Source organism: Balearica regulorum, chromosome 1 (genome assembly GCF_011004875.1).
Source record: "Balearica regulorum gibbericeps isolate bBalReg1 chromosome 1, bBalReg1.pri, whole genome shotgun sequence".
Taxonomy (NCBI): Eukaryota; Metazoa; Chordata; class Aves; order Gruiformes; family Gruidae; genus Balearica; species Balearica regulorum.
In genome coordinates, this window is record NC_046184.1 from 80,092,065 (window position 1) to 80,116,414 (window position 24,350).

A 24,350-nucleotide genomic window follows, 5' to 3' on the forward strand; every position below is an offset into this window, starting at 1 on the left:
GTCTGGAGCTTACAATTATTATACATATATGTGACTGAGAAGGAGAAAATTAGTAGATATTTATGTGCATTTGTCGTCAATTTTCTTGATTGTTACATTTTTCATATGATAGTTTGAGAACTAGCAGTCTGATTTGCAAATTTAACTGCGATTCCTTCAACTCAAGACTTCAGTGAGCACAGTCAGAGTAGCAAAAGGTTAAAGTGCACTGGATCCTCCAAAACAGCTGTATTGCACCGTATCTTTGGGGCATGCCCACGTCTACACTTGGGCAAATCCTGGTCCCCCATCACAAAGCAGGGTACCTGAATATGACAAAGCTTCCGTGAGGAGTGTGCATTCAGGTTCCCTTTGCACGGAAACTGGAGAGGAGAGAAAGGAGCTGGCTCTTACCTAGGTCTCACCTAGATACTGGATGTGATCAGGGTATATGCCTCATTGAGGAGCTTAACAGAGCTTCTGGGTCTCTCATTTTAGTTGTTACCTAAATTACTCCAAATGCCTGAGAAGCCGGTCTGATTTGCTGTGAGTTAACAGGAGAGAAGTATGGGAGCATTTGCATTCATTGTTTCAGTGTCAACAGTGCTTCCTAAGGAAGGTGGCAGAGCATCAGGTTGTGTGAAACTAGAAAGAGAAGTTCAAGAGTATCTGCACTTCTTTACTGGGTGACACGTGGTCCACTCGATAGACAAAATTTTGCAACCTCACTGAAGTGAAATGCAAAATTTGATCTGCCTTTTTTTGTAAATACATGCTTAAAAGTAATTTGCTCTAAACCCAACCTACTCAGCTGAATGAAACCATGGTAGCTCCAGCCATGTCAAAAGAAGTGTTACCTGGTATTCTTCTGCCTCTTTCATCTGACCCACGCTTGCTGGGTCCATCTGTATCTACTGGCAGGTGCCATCACGGACACGTCTGGTGGCAAAGGTCGGTCAGCTCAGCCAATTCAAGCAAAGGCTCATTCAGAGAAGTGGAATAGATTGTTGGCTGAGAGGAAGGGCAGGAGAGGCAGTGTAGGCAAGGGAAGAGAAAACGTGGTGGTTGTTTCAGGAAATATCGGTGTAGTGGGAGCTCTGGGACACACCAGAAAGATTTGGAGAGCTGGGGAGAAGGGAGCTGATGACAGGTTAAGGGTCTCTGTGCTTTGTTCTACATCTTTCTGAAACAGCACATTTTTATTTCCCCTGTACGGATGGACAAGGCAGGCAGCCTGCCAGCTCCCAGTAACATGCTGCTTATTTTGCTTGTTGCCTTGAAACAGCCCTGTGAAGGAGTTTGTATTATCCAGGAGTGTGTTCCAGTTAATAGAATACTTTTCATGGTGCAGCCTTTGATCCTGTAAGTAACTTTTTTTCACATGAGCAGTCTCATTAAACACAACTCCCGTTAAACACAAATACAAGTCTCATCAGCAGTTACAACAATACTAGGAAATCCAATATGCTTAAACACAATTGCAAAACAGAAGTTAGCTGATATGATGCTGACTTAAGATGGAGTAAGTGGTGCAGACCAGGGTAAAGCACTGTATTTGATGACCTGACCCTTCAGATGAAACACAGCAACATTTCACAAAGTAGTCCAGGTCATCATGGAAGTCCTCTGACCCAGTTACAATGCAGATCCGGCTTGCCATACGAGTCCTTCATTTGGCACTCAAGCTATGCATAAACCTTGTTTGTGCCCTTGAACAAGACAACAGTATCAGACTTAGATTAGTAAATGTTTTGAGCGTGAGCACAGCCCATGCCAGACAATCTGGGTCTGGACAAAACTGTTTAAAATGTTGTGGAAAGCAACCAGAAATACTCTTACCAGAATGGCTAGTTATAGGCAGCAGTTTCTGGCTGGCTGTAATAGGTATGCATATGCAGGCATATTTCTTTGCGTAGGCCAAAGGGGAGAAGCACGTTGCAAAATATCTTAAGAACAAAAAGTGACACTGAGCTGAAGTGGATTTTTAAACCTCTTGAGAATGAACAATATGCTTTTTTTACTAAACCAGTTGTGCATAGAGATCAATGTACACAATTAAAAGAAAAAGACTAATCCTGCTGTAAGTTCACCTCAAGTATTTCATGAATTTCACATGATCCACCCACTTTTTTCTGTACCTCTGCAATTACCATATCAGCAGCAATAATTCTCTGTTGTTCAAGTGCCAGATACAACATGGCTCTCACATTCCTGAACATGGCATATTGTGCTGCTCTGTTTGTTTGTTGTTTCGGAACAAGATTAAATTTTATTCACTTGCGCACCGCATTGAACTTTAACCCACTCTTCGTCATCTTCTTAATCAGTGATTTGTTTGTCTTGCTCTTTGGTTCTCAGTTTTTTATATTTAGTTTAAATTCTGCTTGAAATCCATATTATTCAAATGCCTTTCTGAACCATTCCTAGTTTTCCACTCTATCTTGCTTAGAACTACCAATCACATGCCTAAAGCATAGGAGCATCTGACTTTTTTTTTTTTCACTTCTACTAGCTAGTTCGAAAATAGAAGTAGCTCATTTCCAGCTGCAGCACGAACATTTTCATGCAATAAAATTTACAAATATCCTATCCATTCAGCAATATAAAAGCTTCACGAGCGCTGTTTCAAGATTTTGCTTACATGGGAAAGTTAGTTTGGTTAGATAAAGCTGTAACTTTTCTCTGCGTGTGTGTATGCACAGGACAAGAGCTTATTATTCCAAATTAACTTATTTTGAGTCCATTTTACTTGGGAAGTTAATTTGCAATAGCTAAACAGGAAGAACTCCCCTTGTAGATGTGACTTCAAGGATGTGTAACTACAGAAGGTGCTCATCTTGTCACAAAGTAGAACATTTAGCAAATATGGGAGCAAACCCCTAATCAACATTTAATTATACAGTGTATAACAAGTAGTCACAGATCAGGCTCCCAATGTGCTGTGCTTTGTTCAAACACTGATTAAAGCTTTCAAAGAGCTTGTATTTTAAACAGAATTTTCTTTTAATCATACCAACCAGGTGATCAATCACTGGATTTGTTAGCAGGTGCTGTTCATGTGTTTACCAGAGCTTTAGCATATATGGCTTATTTCTCTAATGTAAAAGAAAAAAATCTGCTTATATTTATCATAGTTTATCATATCACTTTTATCATAGTTATGTAAGTGGCAATAAGATATAGAATCTTATGGAAACAAACATTTTTGTCACTCCCCAGTGATATAAATGACAAGTTGTGGGTATTCTCTGTCTCAGTATCGACAGTCTAAAACCTGAATGACAGGGAGTTTCTTCTTGTATTTCCAGAAATGTTTCTGGGATATCAAATTAAAGGGTATAGGACAATGCAATTTCTTTATTGGTTCTAAAAAAAAAAAAAAAAAAAAAGGGATTGAAGGGCAGGCTGTTCTTGCATAATCTTTCCCCACATGGCAAATGAGTTAGCATCTCTATTAAAGCAATTAGCATCTTGGTACATTTGGAAAGCAAACAAGAAAATATCTTAACTGAATCCTTGTTTTCCCATTTATGAATGACCTTATCTCAAAGGCTCCGAATCTGCAAAGACTCCACAAATGGACAGGGGAGGAATTTCAGCAAAGTGCTGTCTTGATACCAACAGGTTGCAAGAGTTATTCTTATTTCAGGTAGGCTTTCAGAGGAACAGATTTCCATTTGCCCAAATTAAAACATTTACAGTTCTAGAAAGAGAGAATAAACACCTCTTTGGGATGTGTTGACATCACTGCAAATAACGAGCACATGGTGCAAAATCACCCAGTGAGTTATATCTCTTTTTTAGTCACATTGACACAAGCAATGATTTTTAAACTATTGCCTGATCACTGAACCCAGTTTATTTATATACCTCAAAGTCTCTCTGAATCTCAGAAGCACAGCCCTTCTTTTAATAAATATAATTCATTTGAGCAGGGAACTGCCGGTAGTTATTGCGTAAGACAATTTGTGACATTGGGTTTAATGCATGGTAGTGTTTCCTTGGTGTGCATCACTATGGTTTAGCAATAAAACCATCAGGATGTCTCAGGGAATCACTTAGGAATGAGCACTTACTTGGAAAAACAGTAACCTGCAGTTAGTGAGGGTGAGTTGGTCTGGTACACAGATCATCTGCCTTTGCTTTAACCAAGAAAGTTTTACTTAAAAATCTTAATTCACTTTTGAGTCTTTGAGGGTCAAAATGTTGACCTGTTAGACAACATGAAAAAAAAGAAAAGCCCTGCTGGGTCAGACCATGAGTCCATTTAGTTCAGTATGCTGTCTCTGGGAGTGGCAGGAGGAGACACTTTTTAAGGAGAATACATGAACTGGGCCTTTTTCTGTGCTCTGCTCCTCTCATACATCCCCAGTATCCCAAACTGTTAGATTAGGGAAGGTGAAGAATACATCCCTTTAGTACCTCTCTATGAAACACAAATCTGTCTAATCCTTTTTTGAACCTGCTGAACTCTCTGCCTTACAGTGTCCTGTGGCAGTAAACTCCGAGAGTTTGTTATTTGCTCTGTAAAGTGCTTTCTTCTAGCTGTTAAAATCAGTTTAAAACATCATAAGCTTGTGCGCTATATATGTGCATATATATAATATTCAATTTCATTTACAACTGTTCTTTCTGACAGACTCCCATTCAATTTGCATGTTTGCATTCATCCAGGAGGACAGCACAGCCATAGCAGAAAAGCAGCTTGAAATGCATTATCTTCAGTTGTTCTGTGCTAAAATATGGAAGCTCTTAGGTGTTTAGGCAGGGAATTTGTGCTTATGCTGGTCAGAAGGTGAGAGCTCTGCATCTTAAGTGATATAAAGCAGAATGGGTAGTGTAGGGTAATCTAGTGGAAGGAAAAGATGCAGCTGTAACTTTAATTTGCTGGTTAAAAGGATTCTGGCCTTTCTGAATCAGCATCAGGGCTCTGTCTAATCTCCTTCCTCCACTCATGTTGCAACAGAGGGTTGCCTAAGTGAGCTGTGTTGGCTCTTTGCCACTCAATATTTCCCTTCACCAGGGAAACCCCCAACTGGCTTTTAAAGGCAGCTTTATGGCCCCAGGATAGTGCCAAAGGTGGTATGAGGCGCCTCGCTGCCTTCTTCAAGAATTTGAAGGCAAAGATGGGGGAGGGGATCACAGGAGACAACCTAGGCAAGCTCATAGCGAGCTATTCCTTCCACTTTATTAGCTGATGCCTCTTGCTTAACCTATTGATCAGTCCAGCTTTATTATTATTATTATTATTATTATTATTATTATTATTATTATTATTATTATTATTATTATTTCAGGGGCAGAGTTGCAACAACTGATTCATCGTTGTTGGACAGGCAGATAGGAAGCAGTGTGCAAACTGCCTTGTCTTCGACAACTGAAAAGCATATAAGCTTATAGAAAAAAAAGCTTCTAAAAGTGCTTTGTCTCTGCCATCCAGAGAGCATATCCCTCCAAGAGGAAGGTCTGTGATTCAGGGGGAAAATCCCATGACAAAGCCTTTAGCCCTAACAATTGCATGTAAGAGAGATTAAGTCATGGGAAATTCTTGTGAATAGAGTTGCATGAATAAAAAGAAACATGCAGCAACATGAAACATGCCTAGCTTCAGGTTTCACTGCGAACTTGAAACACGGACCATGTTTACAGAACTGTTTGCTGGGGTACACGTGTCTTTTGAGCAAGCAGGAGCCTAATTTCAAGGGACCTGGTGGGGGTGGGGGCCACAGCTTGGCTTTGCATCGGAAGCATTCAGCGTTAACCTTTTCTGGTACGTGTCGACACAAAAAGGAGAAAAAACCCGGTATGCTCTGAGGATTACAGGGACTGTGAGTTTAGACTTGGCACGGCTCGGGATCACAGGCCCAGCACAGCCCGTGAGCGAGCAGGAAGACTCACTTCTGGCTTCAGGAACTCGAAGGGCAAAGGCAGGCAAACAATAGCAGAAAAGTTAATTTGTTGGGGTTTTTGTTTTGTTTTGTTTTTAAGGCTCAAGCCATTACGCAGCTGCTCAGCTGGAACCTTAATGGCTCTGTAACAGGCTGCTGCGGGGCAGGGCTGCAGTCAGGCATGCCGGCTAGCTTGGACACCGAGGGCAAGGAGGCGCTGGTGGTGGTCACATCAGTGGCAGGAAAGAATGGGGTTAAAATTAGGGGTCGAGAAAGTCTGTGCGAGCGCCAGGGGAGGACTGGCGGGCAGAACGAGACGCATCGGGCCGGCCGCGCTGCTGCCGCCCGTCTCTGAGGGAGAGAGGGCAGCAACCCGCCCGCGGGCCTGCTGGGAAATGTAGTTCTTCTGCCCAGCGGGGCGGGGACCAATCGCCGTGCCGCTCCCCGCCTCACCCCAGCGGGGCCTAACTGGGAGTTGTAGTTCTTCCCGCCCTCACCTCCGTAGCGGCTAATGGCGGCGGGGCCGAGCAAGACTACTCTTCCCAGCGTGCACCGCTCCGCCGCCGCTCCCCGTCCGCCCAGCGCGGGGAGGGGCGGGCGGCTGTAAACAAACAGGGCGGTGAGCGATGGCGGTGGCAGTGGGCCGCGCTGGGGGTCTGTGAGTGCCGGTGTCCGCTGGTGCGGGGGCTGGCGGCTCCGGTGCGCTCCCCGTGCGGGGACTGCGGCGGTGCGGGGCCGGGCCGGCGGCCCACATGGATGACAGCAAGGTAAGGGGCTGCGGGGCTCGCCTGGGGGCTGGGGCCGGTTTGGAGCCGAGGACAGCCGGTGGGGCGGTGCAGGGAGCCCGGGTAGCCCTCCTGCGCCTGAGCCCGGCGGATCCAAGCTCTAAGCGGCGAGCAAGTGTGTGATGTAAGCCCCCAGAAAGCCTCATAACAGTTAATAGGGAACTGCGAGTGAGGGGAGTGCTCCTGCTAAAGGCTTTTGAAGTAAGCTTCTCTGAAATCTTCTCTTGAAGGCCTCTGGTCGCTGCTGATAGGAAGAGGGGGTTGTCCCCTTAGCTCACCTTGCCTGCTGCCTGCAATGGAGCATAGTGCTTGGATGCTGCTTCTGGCTTTTCCTTAAAGCTCTAGGCACAGGCCAGAGGCTGGATATAGGCCAGTGGTCTGATCTGGTGTGGTGGATCGTGTTCCTTCCTATAGCACCCTGAATTTATGTAAATAGCAACCATGGAAAAATGGTAAGGTAGTAGGGTAGGAGCTTGGGTTGCAACCTTGCAATGATTCTTCCTGCATCTTCTTATAAGAGCAGCACAGTGGCATCCCTGAAAGTACAGGCCTTCCATTTAAGCAGAGGGAACCATCAGAAGATGCAGGAGGAACGCCTCCTCTGCCTGCTTGCACTGGGGAGCCCCTAAAGCAGGACCTACAGGGCCTGTGTGAGGACTGAAAACATAACTGCTGTGTCTGCTCAGTTCAATGTTTTGCAACTGAAACTCCCAGCTGGGTTTGAGTATTTCATCTCAGTAGAGTGGTGATTATGGTACTATCCTGGGTTTTGTGCCAGAGATAGTTTAAGTCCCCAGAAGTGAGCCAGGTGAAACCACACTTGGGGTAGGCTGTGAGGCAGCTGTCTTCTGACTCGTAATAAATTCTGAGCTTGGCTTGAGTATTAAAACTGGTCCTGTGGTAGTCACAGGCCTGTGGTACCTTGTCTGTTCTCAAGCCACCTGGTTTTCTTCCCACTTGAATTTTAGTTAAACAAAATTGCACTGCCTGTGCTGATCCACCTTAATTCGAAGGGGAAAAAATACTTGATGTAATTTCTTAAGGAATAAATCTAAGAAACTTAGAAGTGATCAATAATTTGGCAGTACAAAGGATCCACAGAATGGATCGCAAGTATATGTAAGGTTCATGATGATTTGCCAAATTAACATATATACTATTTGGTTTTATTGAGGCCTTGTCTGAAAGCTGCAAAGGAAGGTGGGGGGAATCTGCATCACTGAAGTCAACAAAATGCTCACAACTGTGAGAACTATGTCAAAGTTTAAGTAATCAGGGAGTAGTCTAGAAGATCCAGAAGACTTCATTCTAGAGGTGTATATAGCTCATAAGAATTAGCTGATTTTTATTTCTTTTAGTGTTAAAGAACACTTCATTTCTCCTATATCAGAATTAACTTACTTGTAACAGATAACTTCCAGATTTTTCATTTAAAATACCATTTTTGATCTATTGTTGTATTTTGTGAAGTCCTGTTAATCTGCTGTTTTTCTGATACATTTTTTTAGGTGCATTTACAAAATAAATTAAATCTTTTCATCAAGTCAGTAAGATGAGTCTTTGCTCTTTTTTCCTTTGAATAATTGTTGGGTGGGGTTTTTCTTTTCTTCTTTGCTCAACATCAGAGTGGAATATTTACTCTTCCTATATTCGGTCTCAAGTATGGTTTCGTAGTAAGATGTTTTTATTTAATGCTTACTGCTGAGATGCTTGGGAGAACAATGGCAGTGAAAAAGGGCCTGCCCACAACTACTGGGTATGGCTGTACTTGAGGAAAAGTTTGAAAATCTTTGTTACCTCATAAGGTTTTTCAGTAGTTAATAACCTTGGGTGATATTGGATCCTCATAACTTCTACTGAAAATAGCTGATACTTGTCAGTAAGTGTCTGCTCCTGTGAAAGGCTTCGCTGTAGTTGTTTTGAAGGGCTGTGGTTCCTTTCAGAACAAGTTCATGAGGCTGCAGGCTGCTCTAAGGGTTTGGTGGCTCCGTTTAGGAGGTCCCATTTCTCTTGGGAGGCCTCTTCCTGTTGGATGTTGCTTTGTCAGGATGAGGCAAGCACTATTTATACTTCATTTTATAGCCAGTGCGATCTTACAGCTTGGGCCAGCATGTCTTTGAAATCTTCCAAAAGTTCCACTGAGTCACATTTTCCCCCTTATGGAGAGGGTTAGCGTGTGGGATTGAAAAGTCTTATCTGTGAATTGATTGAGCGTGACTGTGAAGGGAATTTCCCTGTAAAAAATGAGATAACTAAATTACACGAGTAGTGAAGTAACCATTCTACAAGCACATCCACCCAAGTTCAGCATTTTCGTTCATCCACATGACATAAAGAATTTAGAATTGGGCTTGCAGGCTGTAATGTTTTCCCTGATTCTTAGTGCACTATAATTTAGCTGTACTCAGTTTAAGAGCTATCGAAAAATGGTTCATCTTAATGTATTCCTCAAAATGGGAAGGAAATTAAAAGAAAGAAAGGGAGAGGTAGAATATCTGAATGTCAGATCTAGAAAACTTCCATGTTCCAGTTTTAAAGGATGTTCTTAAATTATACACATAACCCCCCCCAACCAAACCCAAAATATGACCTTCTCTTCTTTCTCCTATAGAGTTGCTCTGAAACTACGGCTTGTTCAGATACTGGTTTCACTTCTTGCTGTGGTTTGAGCTACTAGTTTTGTAAGGGAAAGAGTTTAGTGATGCAGCTGTTCCTTGGCAATGAATCTCTGTTAAAGTAACACTTACATGTATCTGAAGTATTTAGACACAGGAAAAAGGAGAAAGTGTGTTACTGTGATTTCAGCCTCTATAGGTGAAATTACTTGGTTAGTTTACAAAACTACATATATATTCATTATATACATTGGGAAGCCAGGGGGTTTGTATTAGGGTAAGAAGTATTTTTCACATTTGTGTTAATTGATAAATAACTCTTGTTGGTAACTGTTAAAATACAGTTCTACATAGCTAACTGCAATTTTCTGTATTAATTATTGAAGCTTTTATAGGGTACGCTCTGGCAATACTTATGTGAGTAATTAACTTCTCAGTTTATGGGTAGCAATGAGAAATAAAAAAAAAAAATTCTTAACATTAGATCATTTTTTTGTTATTCCAGTGAAATTAAGCAAACAAAAGCCAAACCACCAACAACAAAATTTTGGGGTTGTTCTCTTTTATTACAAATAATCTGAACCTGTAAGGAAAAGATAGCCTGAGTTTTCAAAAAGTTTTGATGAAATATATTTTTCTTCAAAGATATGCTTAACTGAGCCGAAACATGAATGAGTAGATTGAGTTTTAAGTAAAAGTGTATTTTGGAGGCAAATATTATATTTAAAATGGTATTTTTAAATTTAAAGTAGGATTATTTTTTTATTAATATATAGTGCATCATTCTTAATCTTGGCAGAGGAACGTAATAGTTGATTACTTTTTTGAATGGGAATGAAAATTTAGTGAAATGCACTCAACAGCTTTTTAAAATGCCCTGCTAGTTCAAGGCAGCTTTGTGTTGGATATACAAATTAAGGTAAAAAAAGCAAACTTAGGAAAACCTTTTGTTATCCAGTTCTGATGACAATAAAACAGCCAACTCTTCAGATTTTTTTTTTTTTTTTTTTTTAAAAGTAGATCTCAGTCTTTTGCACTTGTTTTAATTTCAGGTTAGTTTTTCAACTTTGAACAGACTGGTTCCTCGTTGTTGGCTTGCTTTTGCTTGTAAAGAAATTGCTGCATCCCATAAATGAAGAAGCAAATTCTTTATAGCTGTAAAAGAGGCTGTGGCTGTTGAAAGCTCAGACTGTTTGCTCTCCATCAAGCTGGTCCCAGGGCCTTGGACAAGGACATTGGTCTCGAGATGCAACTACTGCTAAATTTCCACAAACTTGTAATGTGTGAAGTAAAATAAAAGCCTTTAGATAGGTACGGTCAGCGTGTTTTCAGGCGTTCAATGAATTTGAAAAAGCAAGCCCTCAGATAAATCGTTCGTATCGTCATTTATATTTATGGATTGAGCATCTGTTGATGTCTTGCTCTGGGATTTGTGCATCTCTTCCATTTTGGGGGAGCACTTGGTGTTAGGGCAGGGTAAGGCCACAGCAGAAGGCTGCACAGGAGGAGTTGTGCTGCTTTCCCCACTGCCTAGCTTTGAAACATCAAATACCCAGTTGTGTGTGAGGCAGAGGGAGTTTTGTTCTAAGTCATAAATGGCGAGGATGGAGGCATCCCTTGGAAGGAGTGTGGGAGCAAGTCAGATGTGAAATCTTGTGCTCAAAATAGAGGGTTTGATGGGTCTTCCTTCATGAGATGTCCTCTAGCATGTCTCTGCCTGTGACCCTCACTGTTGTGGGTGACTGGGATCACAAAGACGGGGTGATCTCTCAGGCGATCCTGGAATCGACTCTGAGGAATGTCGGAGCTCTCAGGAGGGACTGAAAGCTAGTGTGGAGAGCGAAGCACAGGGTCTGTTTTCATAATAACCTCAGCTGTTAAGGAGGTGGGTCACCATATTTTCACACTTCATTGCTTTTTTACAGTATACAGGTTTGCAAAGTGCTGGAGAATTCTCCCATCTAGGAAGGATCCATCTAGGATCATGTCTGATCATGTCAAGTCTGCTGCTTGCTTGGAAATATAAAACCTAAATAGCTTTAGTTACAATTTGAGATGGGCAATTGCAAATCTTCAAATGTTCTAACAAGTTGCTGGTCAGCACTGCTTGGGTGACCCGTCTGCTTTCTCACGTTTGCGATGTGTAAGTAAAATGGATGAGCTTAAACCCCATAGAACAACTAGAACATTTTATTTCATGTTTGCAGTGGGCTCGAAGGATACACGTAGTAGAGTGTTAGTTGACCATTCGTGTTACCTCTTTTGAGCTCTAACAGAGAGAGGTTTAAAGAAGTGCTTGGATTCTGTTAACATAAACTGTGAGAACGCATGTGATGTGTTGGTGGACGTGCTTCCCCGTGTGAGGCTGTATGTCCTTCCTGGGGGGAAGAGGAGGACTCTAAACTGTTGAGCGGTAAGGTGGCATCTGGGTGATTGCTGCAGAGTCTAAACAGCGATTCCTACCCTGAACCATAACGCTTACCCATCTTGACTTGTGGATGCCTGCACAACACTATGAAAACTTGATGTTTATTCCTACCTTATGCTTTTTAAAAATAGACATTTCAGCAAAGATAGCACAGTTGTGTGAAGACTAAAGATTACATGCTTAGTACATTAATCACTTTGTATGATTAGAGTTTTAGGATTAATTTCTATTGACATCTGCTTAAGACATATACAGTGCTTGCTCACTAACTAGGATCTTACATATTTGGATCATTATTGGATGCATTTTGTCTGCCAGTAAAAGTTAACTAATCTGTGTTAAGCATATAAAATGTCATGCAATGGAGGAATAACTAGCATACTTTCTAGCTGGGTTTTGTACTGCTGCTGTGAATGGTATGTTGTGACTTAGCAGATCAGATAAGTTAATCTTTATTAGACTTGTGACTAACTTCATTTGATTACTGATTTTTGAGAAAATGTTTGCAAGTGTGAATAGGTTCTTTCCCCCTCTACTGTAATGCAGTGCTTAGGTTTGTTTTTATTTCTTGCTAATAATTTGGATAGTTTTATGTAAATTCTGTAGATGATCATCATCTCTGTGCTAAGTTAGATTCTGCAGCCCTATACCTTCAGCCACTAACACAAACTAGAGTCATTTTAAGATGATTTCCTGAGCTGGATCTCAAGTACTGGCACTTAAGAGCTATTTGTTTACCTGTGAATGAACTGAGAGCTACTGGAAAATACTGAACTGGTCAACATGATCAACACTGCTTATCAGCAGTGCTGAACATGCTTCAGATAGCACTGTTTTAATCTGCCAAATTGTCCAAAACCTGCAGGTGTCATGCTGAGGCCAACTTTATCATGATTTTCTATCTGAATGGCTCAGTTCTTCGGAGGTGTGAATGCTACTAGTCACATCTTATATCTATCTATCTATCTGTCTCCTTCCAAAGGAGGACCTTGTTATTATGCAATCTGGCAGTGCTTCTGTAGAGATCTGCTGAACCCCTTCTGGGGTGTATGTAAATAAAAAAATCCAGAAATCTGAGGGCTTTTTCTATATCAGGGCAAGTAATGGAAGCTATGTCCAATTCCAGGTCAAATACTTTTGTACCTGAACACTGATGCAAGGCAAGAATGATGTTATGATCCAAGTACAGTATTAAAAAGGGAGGGAGTTATGTTTTCCTATTTTCTGAAGTCTGAGTGATCTGAAATAGGAGCTTGGTCAGATTTCTGACAAATGCATGTCATTATTAATATTTCTGTGACCAATTTTATGATTAATATTTTTCTGGGTCTTGATTACATATGACCCCCTGAAAAAAACCCAAATCCCTGCTGCTGAATGCTAATAGATCCCATCCCTTTATAAACCCTGGAGGAATACAAAGGGAATAAAAAATGTTTGCTTGCTTGCTTGTTTTGTTTTCTTGGTCTGCTGCCATGTTCAACGTCAGCTAGCACTTCTGCTTTGTCTTCTTTCTGTCACATCAGCATAGCAACTGAGTAGGCAAACATGACTAGAAGCCAGGGAGATATGGTAATGTGGGATGGTGGCAAAGGCTTTATCAGACCTTTTTTTCCTCAGCGGGGTTGCTTAAGGTTACAGCAGGAGCTTTTAAATACTGGTGAGGAAAAACTGTTAAAGATGCAGAATTTGATTCAATCACCACCAAGCTATGCAGGATGATGCCTAATTGTATGGTGAACTCCAGTTCAGGAGTCACAAAGAGTCTTTTGGGGTGGTGTGAAGACAGGTTATTAGGGTCTTGCTGCTTAAAGTCAGAGTTAAGAGGGAAGGAAGCTTTCCATTATTTCCATAGTCCTGGTGGTTAGAGCATTGGCAAGCAATGACCCAAGAGGTACAAGCCTTTTTCCTCCCATAAAAGAGCTTGTGTGCAGGGCTGCTGCAGTGGTAAAAGATCTTGGGGGAAAAGAGAGCAATTAGTACACCTATCTGTAGAAAGCTCTCTTGAGTGACTAAAGGGAAAGCAGTTAATTGATAATGGTGGGTCCAGGATGCATTTGCAATGCGCAAAGCAGTCTACGCCATCATCTAATTTCCTTGTAGACTGTGAAGTGCCTTTAACAGTTTTATGTCCACATCTCTAGATCTGTGTATAAAAACATGCCTTTAAACTCAGTTTGTACAAGCTCACTTGATATTGTACTGGTGTAAAGATCCACTCTCCCTTGCCCTTCTGTGTTGATGTCACCCCCTACCTTAAAAAAGGCACCAGCTACATATAAACATACGCAAGATGCTTTAAAATAACAGGTCCTTAAAAAGTAATTATTTTGTGAGATTGTGGTGTTGGATGGATTTAAGTGAGGTGAAGCTGTGCTGCTTGAGAGTGCTTTTCATTGCTGGTGCCTGCCCAAGATGCTGGCTGTGGAAGGGTTGAGTGCTATTTCCAAATAGCTTTAACTTGCTGCTTGTGAGAAACGGCGTGGTAGCAACTAGTCACCTGTCTGACGTTCTGATGAAAGGGCATGGCTGTGACGTGCTCCTGCGCAGAACTAAAACTTGAGTTGCTGTTATTTTGTTCATGCAGCAGTATGTGGTGTGCTGTGACTCTTGACCTTAAGTGCTAGCCCACTCTTCTAGAGGGTCAGAACTCAGAGCGGCAAAGGTTTTTTTAAGAGAGCTGGAGTGTATGTCTTTACAAGACCTTATCTAGCTCTTGAATTCAAAGATTTACTTTAAACTACCTTGCATTGGCACAGAAAAGCCTCAGGCGCTAAAAGCCTTTGAGAACTGAAGTACTTTGGCTGTAGTCTATAATGTAATATCCAAAAATCTTTCAAGTGCAAGTAATAATAGATAGCAAATTGTGAGTGCCTACAGACCCTCCTGGGAAGATTATGTGTATTTCTAACTCCTACTTAGCCAGGAGTATAAATCACACCACGCACAAATATGAGCATGGTTCCCTGAGAGGATGGACCTGTACTTGTCACACCCAAAAGGGGACAGGTGCTTTCCTTTCCTTGGAGCTTCTTTCCTCCTTGGCTATGGCTGGTTAGTTTTATACTATTTTGGTGAATATAGCATCTGAACTAGAAGATCTTAAGGAGAGTACCTTGGTAGAGTGAATGAATTATTCAAACTGTATTTAGCAGTTCAAATGTAAAAGAGACTGATTTTTTTGTCCTTTGCTTTTCTGAATGTATTATGTTTGTTTCATTATCACTAGATGTCCATTAAGTACTTTATTTTCATCCATTTGCTTATGATAGGCAGCTACTACTCCTGAATAAATTAGGAGAGGCAATATAGAGAGGGTAGGATTATGTTGGCATGTGATTGTTGACTCGCTTTCCAAAGAAAGAATAGGCCCAATTGTACAATTTCCTTCATTCTAGCACATCAGTTCACTATGTTATTGTTTTTATTGCAGCCTGCTAAGTTTGTAGAACAAGTGGCTTCTTTGAATGTCAAAGCTGACTTATTTTGTAGCATCAGACAGTAAAAAGTGCCTTTTTTAATTATGAACTCTGATATTTTGAACACTGCCTATTAGAAAAAGTACCGTCTCCACACAGTATGGTGAAACACTAAGCCAGCAGTGAAATTCTTGTATGTAGGTGTGTGTTAGGTGTGTTTCTCCACACCCCCTCCATTCAAACAGTGTGATCAGAATGCAAATAAAGAGAAATCCTTGCTTTAGAGGGGAGGTGGGGTGTATGGCTGATGCAATGCTTATGGGGCGATGCTATCTGATGACCGCTGTACTGAATTTCAGACCATATTTAAGACTTTCACGTGCCATGCTCTCATGTTAAGAGTAAAATATTTGGGTGGGGAAGTATAGAGTAAACATTGAGGAAACTATTCCCTTCTTTTTTATTTGTAGCAAGAGGAGCTTTCTGACCTGTAAAAAAGAAACCACAAAAAAGAAGGGAAAATGATTGCAAAACCTGCAGTACGTAGGACAAGAAAGTAGGGGTTGCAGTTCTGCAAGGGACATCTAAAACGGGTGCTGGGAGAGTTGAACATTGGTGTAGGTTGCATGAGGAGGCATGAGAAGACAATTTCCCAGGCTGTGTAGTATTGTTTTGAAGGTAAACGTGGCCAGAGTAGTTAGGTACAACCAGGATAGAGGCAGCAGAGGTAGGACTCAGTGTTACCGAGTTCCCTGTTTAGTGAGAATCTTCAGAAGATTTCTGTGAAAGACATCAGGACTGAGGAAGCTTAGATGGCTAGTGAGTAATTCTGACAAGTTTCATCTTTCGAGTAGGCTGAAACTACGGTCATTTTATTGCAGCAAAACTAAGTTTTGGATTATATTGATATAAATAAATATTTTTTTCTTCCAAACTAAGGTGTTAAACTGCATAAACCTTGCCAACTCTAGAAACACTATATTAGGGCAGGAGTTGTTGGTAATAATGAAACAGTTCTGCTACGAATTTGACTGATGGTCTCTGTCTCCTATGTGTCCCAGATATCCTCCTAGATACCTGGAGTAGTGTGTCCAGTTCTGGGCTTCCCCAGTACAAGAGAGAAATGGAGCTGCTGGAGAGAGTCCAGCAAAGGGCCACTAAGATGATGAATGAGCACCTCTCCTATGAGGAAAGGCTGAGAGGACTGGGACTGTCTAGCCTGGAGAGGAGAAGACTCAGGGGACCTCATCAGTGTGTACAGATACCTGAAGTGGAAGGTGCAAAGAGGACAGAGCCAGGCTGTCTTCAGTGGTACCCAGTGCCAGGACCAGAGGCAGTGGGCACAAACTGAAACACAGGAGGGTTTCTCTGAACGTCAGGAAACATTTTTTTTTTACTGTGAGGGTGACTGAGCACTGACACAAGTTGCCCAGAGAGGAGGTGGGGTCTCTCTTCTTGGAGATATTCAAAAGCCATCTGGACGTGGTTGTGCGCAACTGGTTCTAGGTGGCCCTGCCTGAGCAGGGGGGATTGGACCACATGACTTCCAGAGGTCCCTGCCAACCTCAACTGTTCTGTGATGTTGTTCCTCCAAATCAGATTAGTAGCATTTACAATAGGACTGCTTAAGCACTGACTTCATAATGAAGTCATATCCCTCCCTTTTGATGCCGTCTCTGAAGACTTCATATGTCATCCCCCTAAACAAGCTACATCTTTCCTCTTGCTCAGAATCAGTGAAAGTATACGCAAAATTTTCTACTTGAGACACCTAGTAGGCAAAATTATGTGGCTCCAGCATTCCCTCTGCAGAACAGGATCTTTAATGTACCCTTCCTTTCCAGGTGGTCGGAGGCAAAGTAAAGAAACCAGGCAAGCGAGGTCGTAAACCAGCCAAAATAGACTTGAAGGCAAAGCTTGAAAGAAGTCGTCAGAGTGCAAGAGAGTGCAGAGCCAGGAAGAAGCTGAGGTACCAGTACCTGGAAGAGCTGGTTTCAAGCAGAGAGCGAGCCATCTGTGCTCTCAGAGAAGAGCTTGAAATGGTAAGAAACGATCATTTAACCTAACGCTCAGTATTATTTGGGACCTGCCCTCATGGACATTTGTTCTTGAAATCACTGTGACTGAGAGTGGGATTTGGCTAGTCATAAGGTATCAAAACATCAGTAACAGATGCACTCAGCTGTTTGCTGATTTTGCGTGTTGAATATGAACCTCGTGTCACAAGTTTTCTACTGGTTTTGAACCGGAAGCAAGCAAAGAAACAGCCATTAGATATGAGTCTGTTGTCTTTGAAATGTTTGTTTTGGAAAACCTTTGACAGAGGTAGAAAGAGGTAGAGGTTGGGAAGAGATGTGTTAAAATGTGAAGGGGGGCATATATCCAAAGTGTGTCATTGCTTCCCACGGACCTTAGTCTCTGTTGGGGAGGTTGATTCTTGCAAGATAGTCTCTGCGTTTACATGTGTAGATGGTTGCACAGCTGTCCTGTGTTTACAGCATGTATAAGGCGGGTGTCTTGGCCAAATAAGCTGCATTAACCAAAGAGAGTGTTTCATCTGGAAATAGAGACTCAGCTCCTCAGTGATATTGAGATGCCATTGAAATTTCACTGGAGCTGAGGATATTTCCTTGACCTTACATTAGGTTTGTTTGAATAGGCAGGGCTAATCACCACAAGTGAATAGGGTTAGGATCGGGTGGAAAGTCAGCCAACTGACCACAGGTTTTTCAGTGTTATTCAGGATTTGCCAATGAAGAATTTAAGATGAAGGAACTAGGAGTAAGGCACACGTGCTGTAACTGTGCCTTGCACAATCAGAAAAGACCTCTTAATAGTCAATCAGCCCCAGAATCATGTGAAATATTTGGTTTTAATAGGCCATGAACTGGAACGGTATTCTGGCGTGCCAGCAGCAAGAAAATGCACAAAGTGTTCCATGTTGTTTAATAATTAAAGTATTGTGTCTAGTACTGCCACTGAGTAGCAGTTTATTGACTGAAACAGGATTTACTGAGGCCAGGTATGCAACCATGGACACGTGCTTAGCTCGTTAGTGCGCTGCTTTTTTGTGAGAGGCTTCAGCCCAGTAAATTCAAACTGTAAATGAATATACCGGAAGGTAAAGATTACAGCTCTGTTTTGTCTGCTAATGTGATCCTGGCAGTTTGCTAATGCCTAATGTGTTTGCATATTTCAGTACAAGCAGTGGTGCATGGCGATGGACCAAGGGAAAATCCCCTCTGAAATAAAAGCCCTGCTAACTGGAGAGGAGCAGGGCAAAACACAGCAGAACTCAACCAAACTTGCCAAGGCTGGGAAGACAGAAGCAAACTGCAGCAATCCCTGTAAGTATCCAGCCTATGATTAATTCCTATTTTGTTACATCTTTTGTGGTGTAGGAGGATGGCTGTAGTGTAGGAAGAAACATAAGGATGTGCTTTTGGGCACAAATAGTTGATTGAAGCAAAGAGCTTAGTGGGTGGTACAAAGACTCTGTGTAATGTTTACATGGACAACATAGAAATTACACTAGCTAGGAAGCTGGGCAGTTATTTTAAAAGAAGACTCAATCTTTGTGTTTCACCAAGGCCTGTAGAGACCTGTCAGGAGCTGAGACCTTAATCTCTTACAGCATTTTCTGTTTTCCTAATGCAAAGTAAATGGAGCACATAAAACATAATTGAATTTTAAAAACTCCATCAAGAAAACATTATTCTAGCTGCAAGCATTGAAAAGGGAGAAATGCCGGACTTGGAATTTCCTATGGAGTCTTCTTTCTGCCTCATTTGTGCTTGTCCAGGGAATGAAATATGGTTCTTCGGGGGATTGAAAGGTGAAGAGATCATGTGATATAAAGTCATATTCCTGATATGTACGTGCAAAGGAACAGAGTTAAGGTGTAGCACAGGCAATTTTATATCTTGCATCTTCTGATTTTATAATAGTTCATGCTACAGGTTAAATTACATTTTACTGTAAATTAAAAAAATAAAGGAATTCCTAGAATTACATTTTTAAGAAACAATGTGAAAACCACATTTGTAACTGTAACAATCTACCCCCATGGTGCATCATCCACAGGAGGCCAATGCAGAAGCTTCCATGCTGCAGCAGAGATAGCTTGGTAGCTAGCAGAAGAATGCTGTTGTCAGAGAAGTGGATGCATCCCCGGGTGCAGGGGGAAGGATCCCAGTCTGCTGTTTTCTCTTTGCTCCTCCCCACATGAAACTCTTTGATTGTGGTGTTCCTAAACCTGCATGGAGTGAGGTTTTTGGGGTAATAGGTGTAAGGTAATTTGTGTAAGCGGAGCCTTATTCTTCCTTTCTTTACACACCTTCCCCAAATACAGCTATGGCAGCTTTTGGGCATTCCCAATAAGAGATGGGGGCTACTTTTGTGTCAGAGCCCAGAATTACACTGGCTTTGTGGTCAGTAGTTACATGGTTAGTAACCGTTGTGGGAGTCTGTAAAATAAAAGCAAGAGGAGGATCTGGTAACAGTTTTGCTAAAGCCAAATGGAGTACTGTAGGTTGAGGAGAAGGAACTGGATCAAAAGCTTTCAGTAAGAAGGTTTATAGTAACGTAATTTGTAGCCTAAATAAAGATATTGCTTTCAGCATCCTTTTATAATGCAGCATGTCTTTTATGTTATCGGGGCTCTTCAAGAGAGGTACTAGATATCTTCCCTGCTTCTGCCTATACTTCTTTTGCAGGAGGTATTTTTCTCCCCCTGCTCCTGGTAAGATAGTCAAAGCATCTCCCTCTACCCTGCTTCCAGCAGTGGACAACTGCCATCTCCTCCCACCTATCATGCCCTGCCCTATTTTTGTATCTACCTATACTTTGGGCCCTAGTATCTTTCTAGCCTGCAACTTAATATAAATTCTGCTGTGCTATCCTGGCTTTCCAGAAAAAGACAATGCCAAAAACTGGTTGCAAGGAAAACAAGTTGCATGAATTTGGTCTTGCAATAAGAGAGGCAATGGCAAACATTTTGTGGGTTGATTTACTCATCCAAGATATTGGCCACTTTCCTTAGACTGCTCTTTCTCCTGAGTATGCTTTTTGCATGGATATGGTGCAAAGTGGAGAGTGGAGCTCTCAAGATTTTCAGTGGGGGCTTTGCTTACTTATTTTCTGTTTTGTTTGTGACAATGTCTTTCTTTGTATTATATGAAATGCATGGAACATTTTTTTAAATCTTATGTTTTCTTCTTTGTTTCATATAATAAATATTATATGGAATGACTTTGCTAGACTGAATGTTGCCTTCTTTTTATTGAACTAATTGGGTCTGTTTAGTATTATCTCAATTCAGGATTAGTCAAAACCACTGAAAGTAATAAGTGCCATATTTCAGTATACAGCACAGTTGTTCTCAGAATTCCATTCTAAGTGTTCATATACTAATCCTTAAGGCATGGTTTTACACTTATTCTCTAGACCTTCCAAACATGTACTTCGCATTGCTAGAAATGTTGCATAGCCATGGAAGACACTAATGAAAGGTTAAGTAACACTGAAGCAGAGATGGGGAGGACATGAGGGTTCCCCTGCCCCGTATTTTAAGCTCTGAACTGCAGTTTGTCCTGAAAGATAGTAACAAAGCCAACCTGTAAGTTTTGGGGGTTTTGTTTATGTTGAATGCTTGCCTGTCCTTTTTCTGGGTTCTCTGGAGGAAAAAAAAAACTTAGGCCAGATGTCTAGAACTATACTCTGTGAACCTTGAAGTTGGATTTTGTATCACAATCATGCCAGAAGTGTAATACATTATTTTTGGTTAAAATTAGACTTAGTGCCTTTAGTTTCAAATGTAAACTATATGTTGTAATTAAACATATATTGCAAAGGTTATGTGTATACTTACGTGTCTTTCTGAATCAGGGATGTAGAAAACACGCAGAGGAGTTAACAGTATGCGTGACCAGAACAGCTCCACGCTGCACTAGGTTATGTGACAAATGCAGCTCTGATCTCACCAGAAATACCCCACTTGTTCTCTTCCCTCCCACTCTTTTGTTTCATTTTCTGTGATACCAAACAAGAAACTTCTCAGGAGTTGAGTTTTCTTTTATGGAGGAAATTAGGAGTTGGAATTTCTCATTGTGATGAGCAATAGTTTTCATCTGTTCTTCATCACAGTGGCTCCTGCTTCCTGGCTTAGCCAGTAGTTGGCATTACAGGATTGTGTTTGGCAAGCCTGGGCCCAGCTCTGTGGCACAAACAGCAGCATCCATGTTCTAACAGGTTTTTTTGGTGCTTCATGCAGATGGGACAGGAAGCATGTTACAGCCTCCGTCATCTTAAGCTGTGTCCATCTTTGTTTTGCAAACCAAAATAAGTGTGACACAGAGTTAGAGGCTCTAACTGCAACCTTCCAATCTGCTCTAGGTGCTGTTGTTCATTACAAAATGCAGGATTCTCAGAAACAGTCATTAAGTAGGTAAAGTTCTGTGGCTTCAATCATGTGGCAGATTTTGCTATGTTATAAATGTTCTGGGCTTAGATGGATCTCCGGGAATCCTTTCTATTGGAGTTTGAAGTTCAGCAGTTGCCCTTGAAAACGAACAGAAATATTTGTGGTACATGCTCATTTGGCACTCTAATGGTTACAGTCTTCATTCACATTGAGGTGGCTCCTAGAAGTGATACAACCAGGTCCTCTGACTAGGAGTCTTGTATAGCGCCCTAAGTAATGGAGGATGGCTTAGTCTTACCCTCTCTTTGTGTAAAATGGGTACAGCCTTCCACCCATTTCTCCTGCAGTGAGTGCATGCAGCTGGTTCTCTCTCACAAACATTGAAGAAAGGAAATAAGCCTGGAAATGCTTCATTTTCCCAGCTTGCCATGGAAATCTAATGGTCAGCTAGAACCATTTGCCCAGCAAAAGGTGGGTATCTCTTGGAAACTATCCATGGTCTTCAAAAAAAAAATGCTGTCTGTAGTAGCTGGTTCTTATAACAATGCTAGGACACTGTTACGATAAAGTGTAGTAAGATTGAACTCGATGCCGATGGAGTAAGCACTGTGTGTTTGCACTAATCCTTTTGGAGAATTTAACCCAAGGATTTACCAGGTAGTGAAAACTTGATTAAAAAAAAAAAAAAATGTAATAAGTCTTGTCTTTTTAACCCCAAATATATGAAATGGATAGATTTGATAGACTTGTCACTTAACTGAGAACATTTTGTAATTATAAGTGTGTGTAAATAAATAAATAAATCATGGTCTGCTTTTGTAATCTGATAATAGTGTTTGTCAAAGAACCTGCATGCTATTAAGTGCTTTTCAAAATACTGTTATAGCTTATATCAGAGGTATTTGGTTGTGGGGTTTTTTATGTATTAGATACATTTCAAAAAGCTTTTGTTGACAGCTGAAACCATGACGAGGTTTGGGAGGGTGCCTGTAACTGACTTCTTTTTATTTTTTTTTTTCCTTTTACATTTTAGGGTGAAGATTAATCTACATCAATAGTTCATCTAGTTCTTCATGGCATCCTGTGAAGAAATGGAGAATATTTGGCATCATAGTTCCATTTGCTCTCCAAGAAATATAATCTCTATAAGTAGCTATAAAATTACTGTTAATAAAAGGACTGAATGTGGACCAAATGTTTGAGACTAGTCTAAAAATGTAGAGGAATCAAGAAGAAAAGCTGAAATAAGAACTCTAGTCCTTCTCATTATGCTTAAGAGTTACAGCATGAGTGACAGAGGATCTGCTGATGTAGAAATCCCTGCAGTAGGTAAGGAAGGCAAAACACCAGCTTGTGAGTGTCCTGCTGTTAGTGCCACTGAGCATTAATTTCTCTGTAAGTTTTGTCAATAACTGAATTTCTTGTATGACTCTGTTGTGGATTTGTATGAGAAAACAGAAGCTTCTAATCCGCAGTAAAATCAGAGGTATCCCACACTGAATAGCGCATCAACTGATGCTGTATTTATGGAATGTACAGATTTGTATATGTAGATACAGAAGTAGAATTTGTAGTGTCAGTTATAGCCATTGCCTTAAGCAATTTCTGCAAAGGCTGTTGCTTGATATTATTTATACCATTATTTGTATTTTCTTTATCTTTAAATTGTAACTAGAAAATGCTGTTATTGTTTAGCTAATGATTTTCAGCAACACTCCATTAAAAAAAAAATCAAAAAACCTAAACAACCAACTTTCAGTTTCTTTTGTTCTTCCATAAAAAGCACTTGGGAGGCAGAAGTTTTGCTTCCGTAACTAGTGCAAGATTAGCCTGCTTTTTTTTTGTGTGTCTGCCTGTAACTCACAACTGGCTTAATCAACACTACTAAGAGTAACCGCTCCTTCAAGCAATTCTTATGTATGATCTATGTATATTAGGGTCGGTAATGGTGACATTCTTAACTATACTGCCACTGATAGGTATTCTGATGATGAAATAAATTTGTGAGTATAAGACTACAAGTGGATTATAAAATGCATGTTTTCATGAGATGGGGTGTTCAATGTGAATAGAAATGGCTTGCTATAAAAGGTGAGTTTTTCCATACCTTCTTTCTTATGGCAACTTTCAAAATACATTTTTGTCAAATTATACAGTGCTGGTGACAGCAATGCTGCATATTCTTGTGGTAGAGCATACCAGCAGTGTCCTCCAACTTCACCATGTCCTTATGTGGCATGCTGCGAATGCTTGCTGATGCAGGAACAATTCTTTCCTACTCCCTATCAAACATAGATCCGGCTGTGTTGCTAGGTCAGTGTTTTCTGTTTTGCATTTCTAGGCTTTTTCTTTCTTCTCCCCTAAGCAGTACTTTGACATCTCTCACTCTTCAGTATGTATTCCTTTTTCCCTACAGAAAAAAAAGTAGTCTTTGAATCTCGTTTCTTCCCTAAGTGGTCTGGCAGCTATTTTCAAAAGCTGTCAAGGGTTCCTTTTCCAGAGGACCACGTGAAAACATGAGTTATTCTGCTGTTTCTCTTTCCCTCTGCACACATGCTGTACCACACCCACCCACCGAATACCCCCTTTTGCTTTTTAAGCTCTCAGTAACATCAGAGTGAATGCCCCTTCTGCACTGCAAGAGCTTAATAATATCATCACCCTTTGTAGCTCACGACCCAAGTTCTTGTTTCTCTGCATAGCCTAGCAGAAGCAGTACTGATACCAGCTTACCCCAGAGTGTTTTTTTGCTTGTTCAAGCATTCCGCTGTTTAGCTGTATGATCAGGAGGAAGGCAACACCGTTAGCAGACAGC

General features: G+C 41.1%; 1 protein-coding gene across 3 annotated transcripts; it reads left to right on the forward strand.

The window, feature by feature from the left end:
* Positions 1–6,347: 6,347 nt before the first annotated feature.
* On the forward strand, positions 6,348–23,280 carry CREBL2 (cAMP responsive element binding protein like 2). 3 transcript variants are annotated; one of them, XR_012836735.1, is made up of 5 exons: positions 6,348–6,634; positions 16,959–17,156; positions 18,314–18,461; positions 21,883–22,006; positions 22,569–23,280. XR_012836735.1 is itself a non-coding variant. In XM_075760987.1 (4 exons), the coding sequence occupies exons 1-4, from the start codon at positions 6,620–6,622 to the stop codon at positions 22,571–22,573; spliced, it is 366 nt and encodes a 121-aa protein (XP_075617102.1). In that variant the 5' UTR covers positions 6,348–6,619; the 3' UTR covers positions 22,574–23,280. The 3 variants fall into 3 exon arrangements, 2 of the variants coding, with proteins under 2 accessions (XP_075617102.1, XP_075617111.1); XM_075760987.1 differs by lacking the exon at positions 21,883–22,006; XM_075760996.1 differs by lacking the exons at positions 21,883–22,006; positions 22,569–23,280 and adding an exon at positions 19,198–20,365.
* The last annotated feature ends 1,070 nt before the right edge of the window (positions 23,281–24,350 follow it).

Excerpts from the sequence above, each read along its gene's own strand:
- CREBL2 (XM_075760987.1), top strand. Across the intron at positions 17,157-18,313 it reads TCAGAGAAGAGCTTGAAATG|TACAAGCAGTGGTGCATGGC; the intron begins GTAAGAAACGAT and ends TGCATATTTCAG.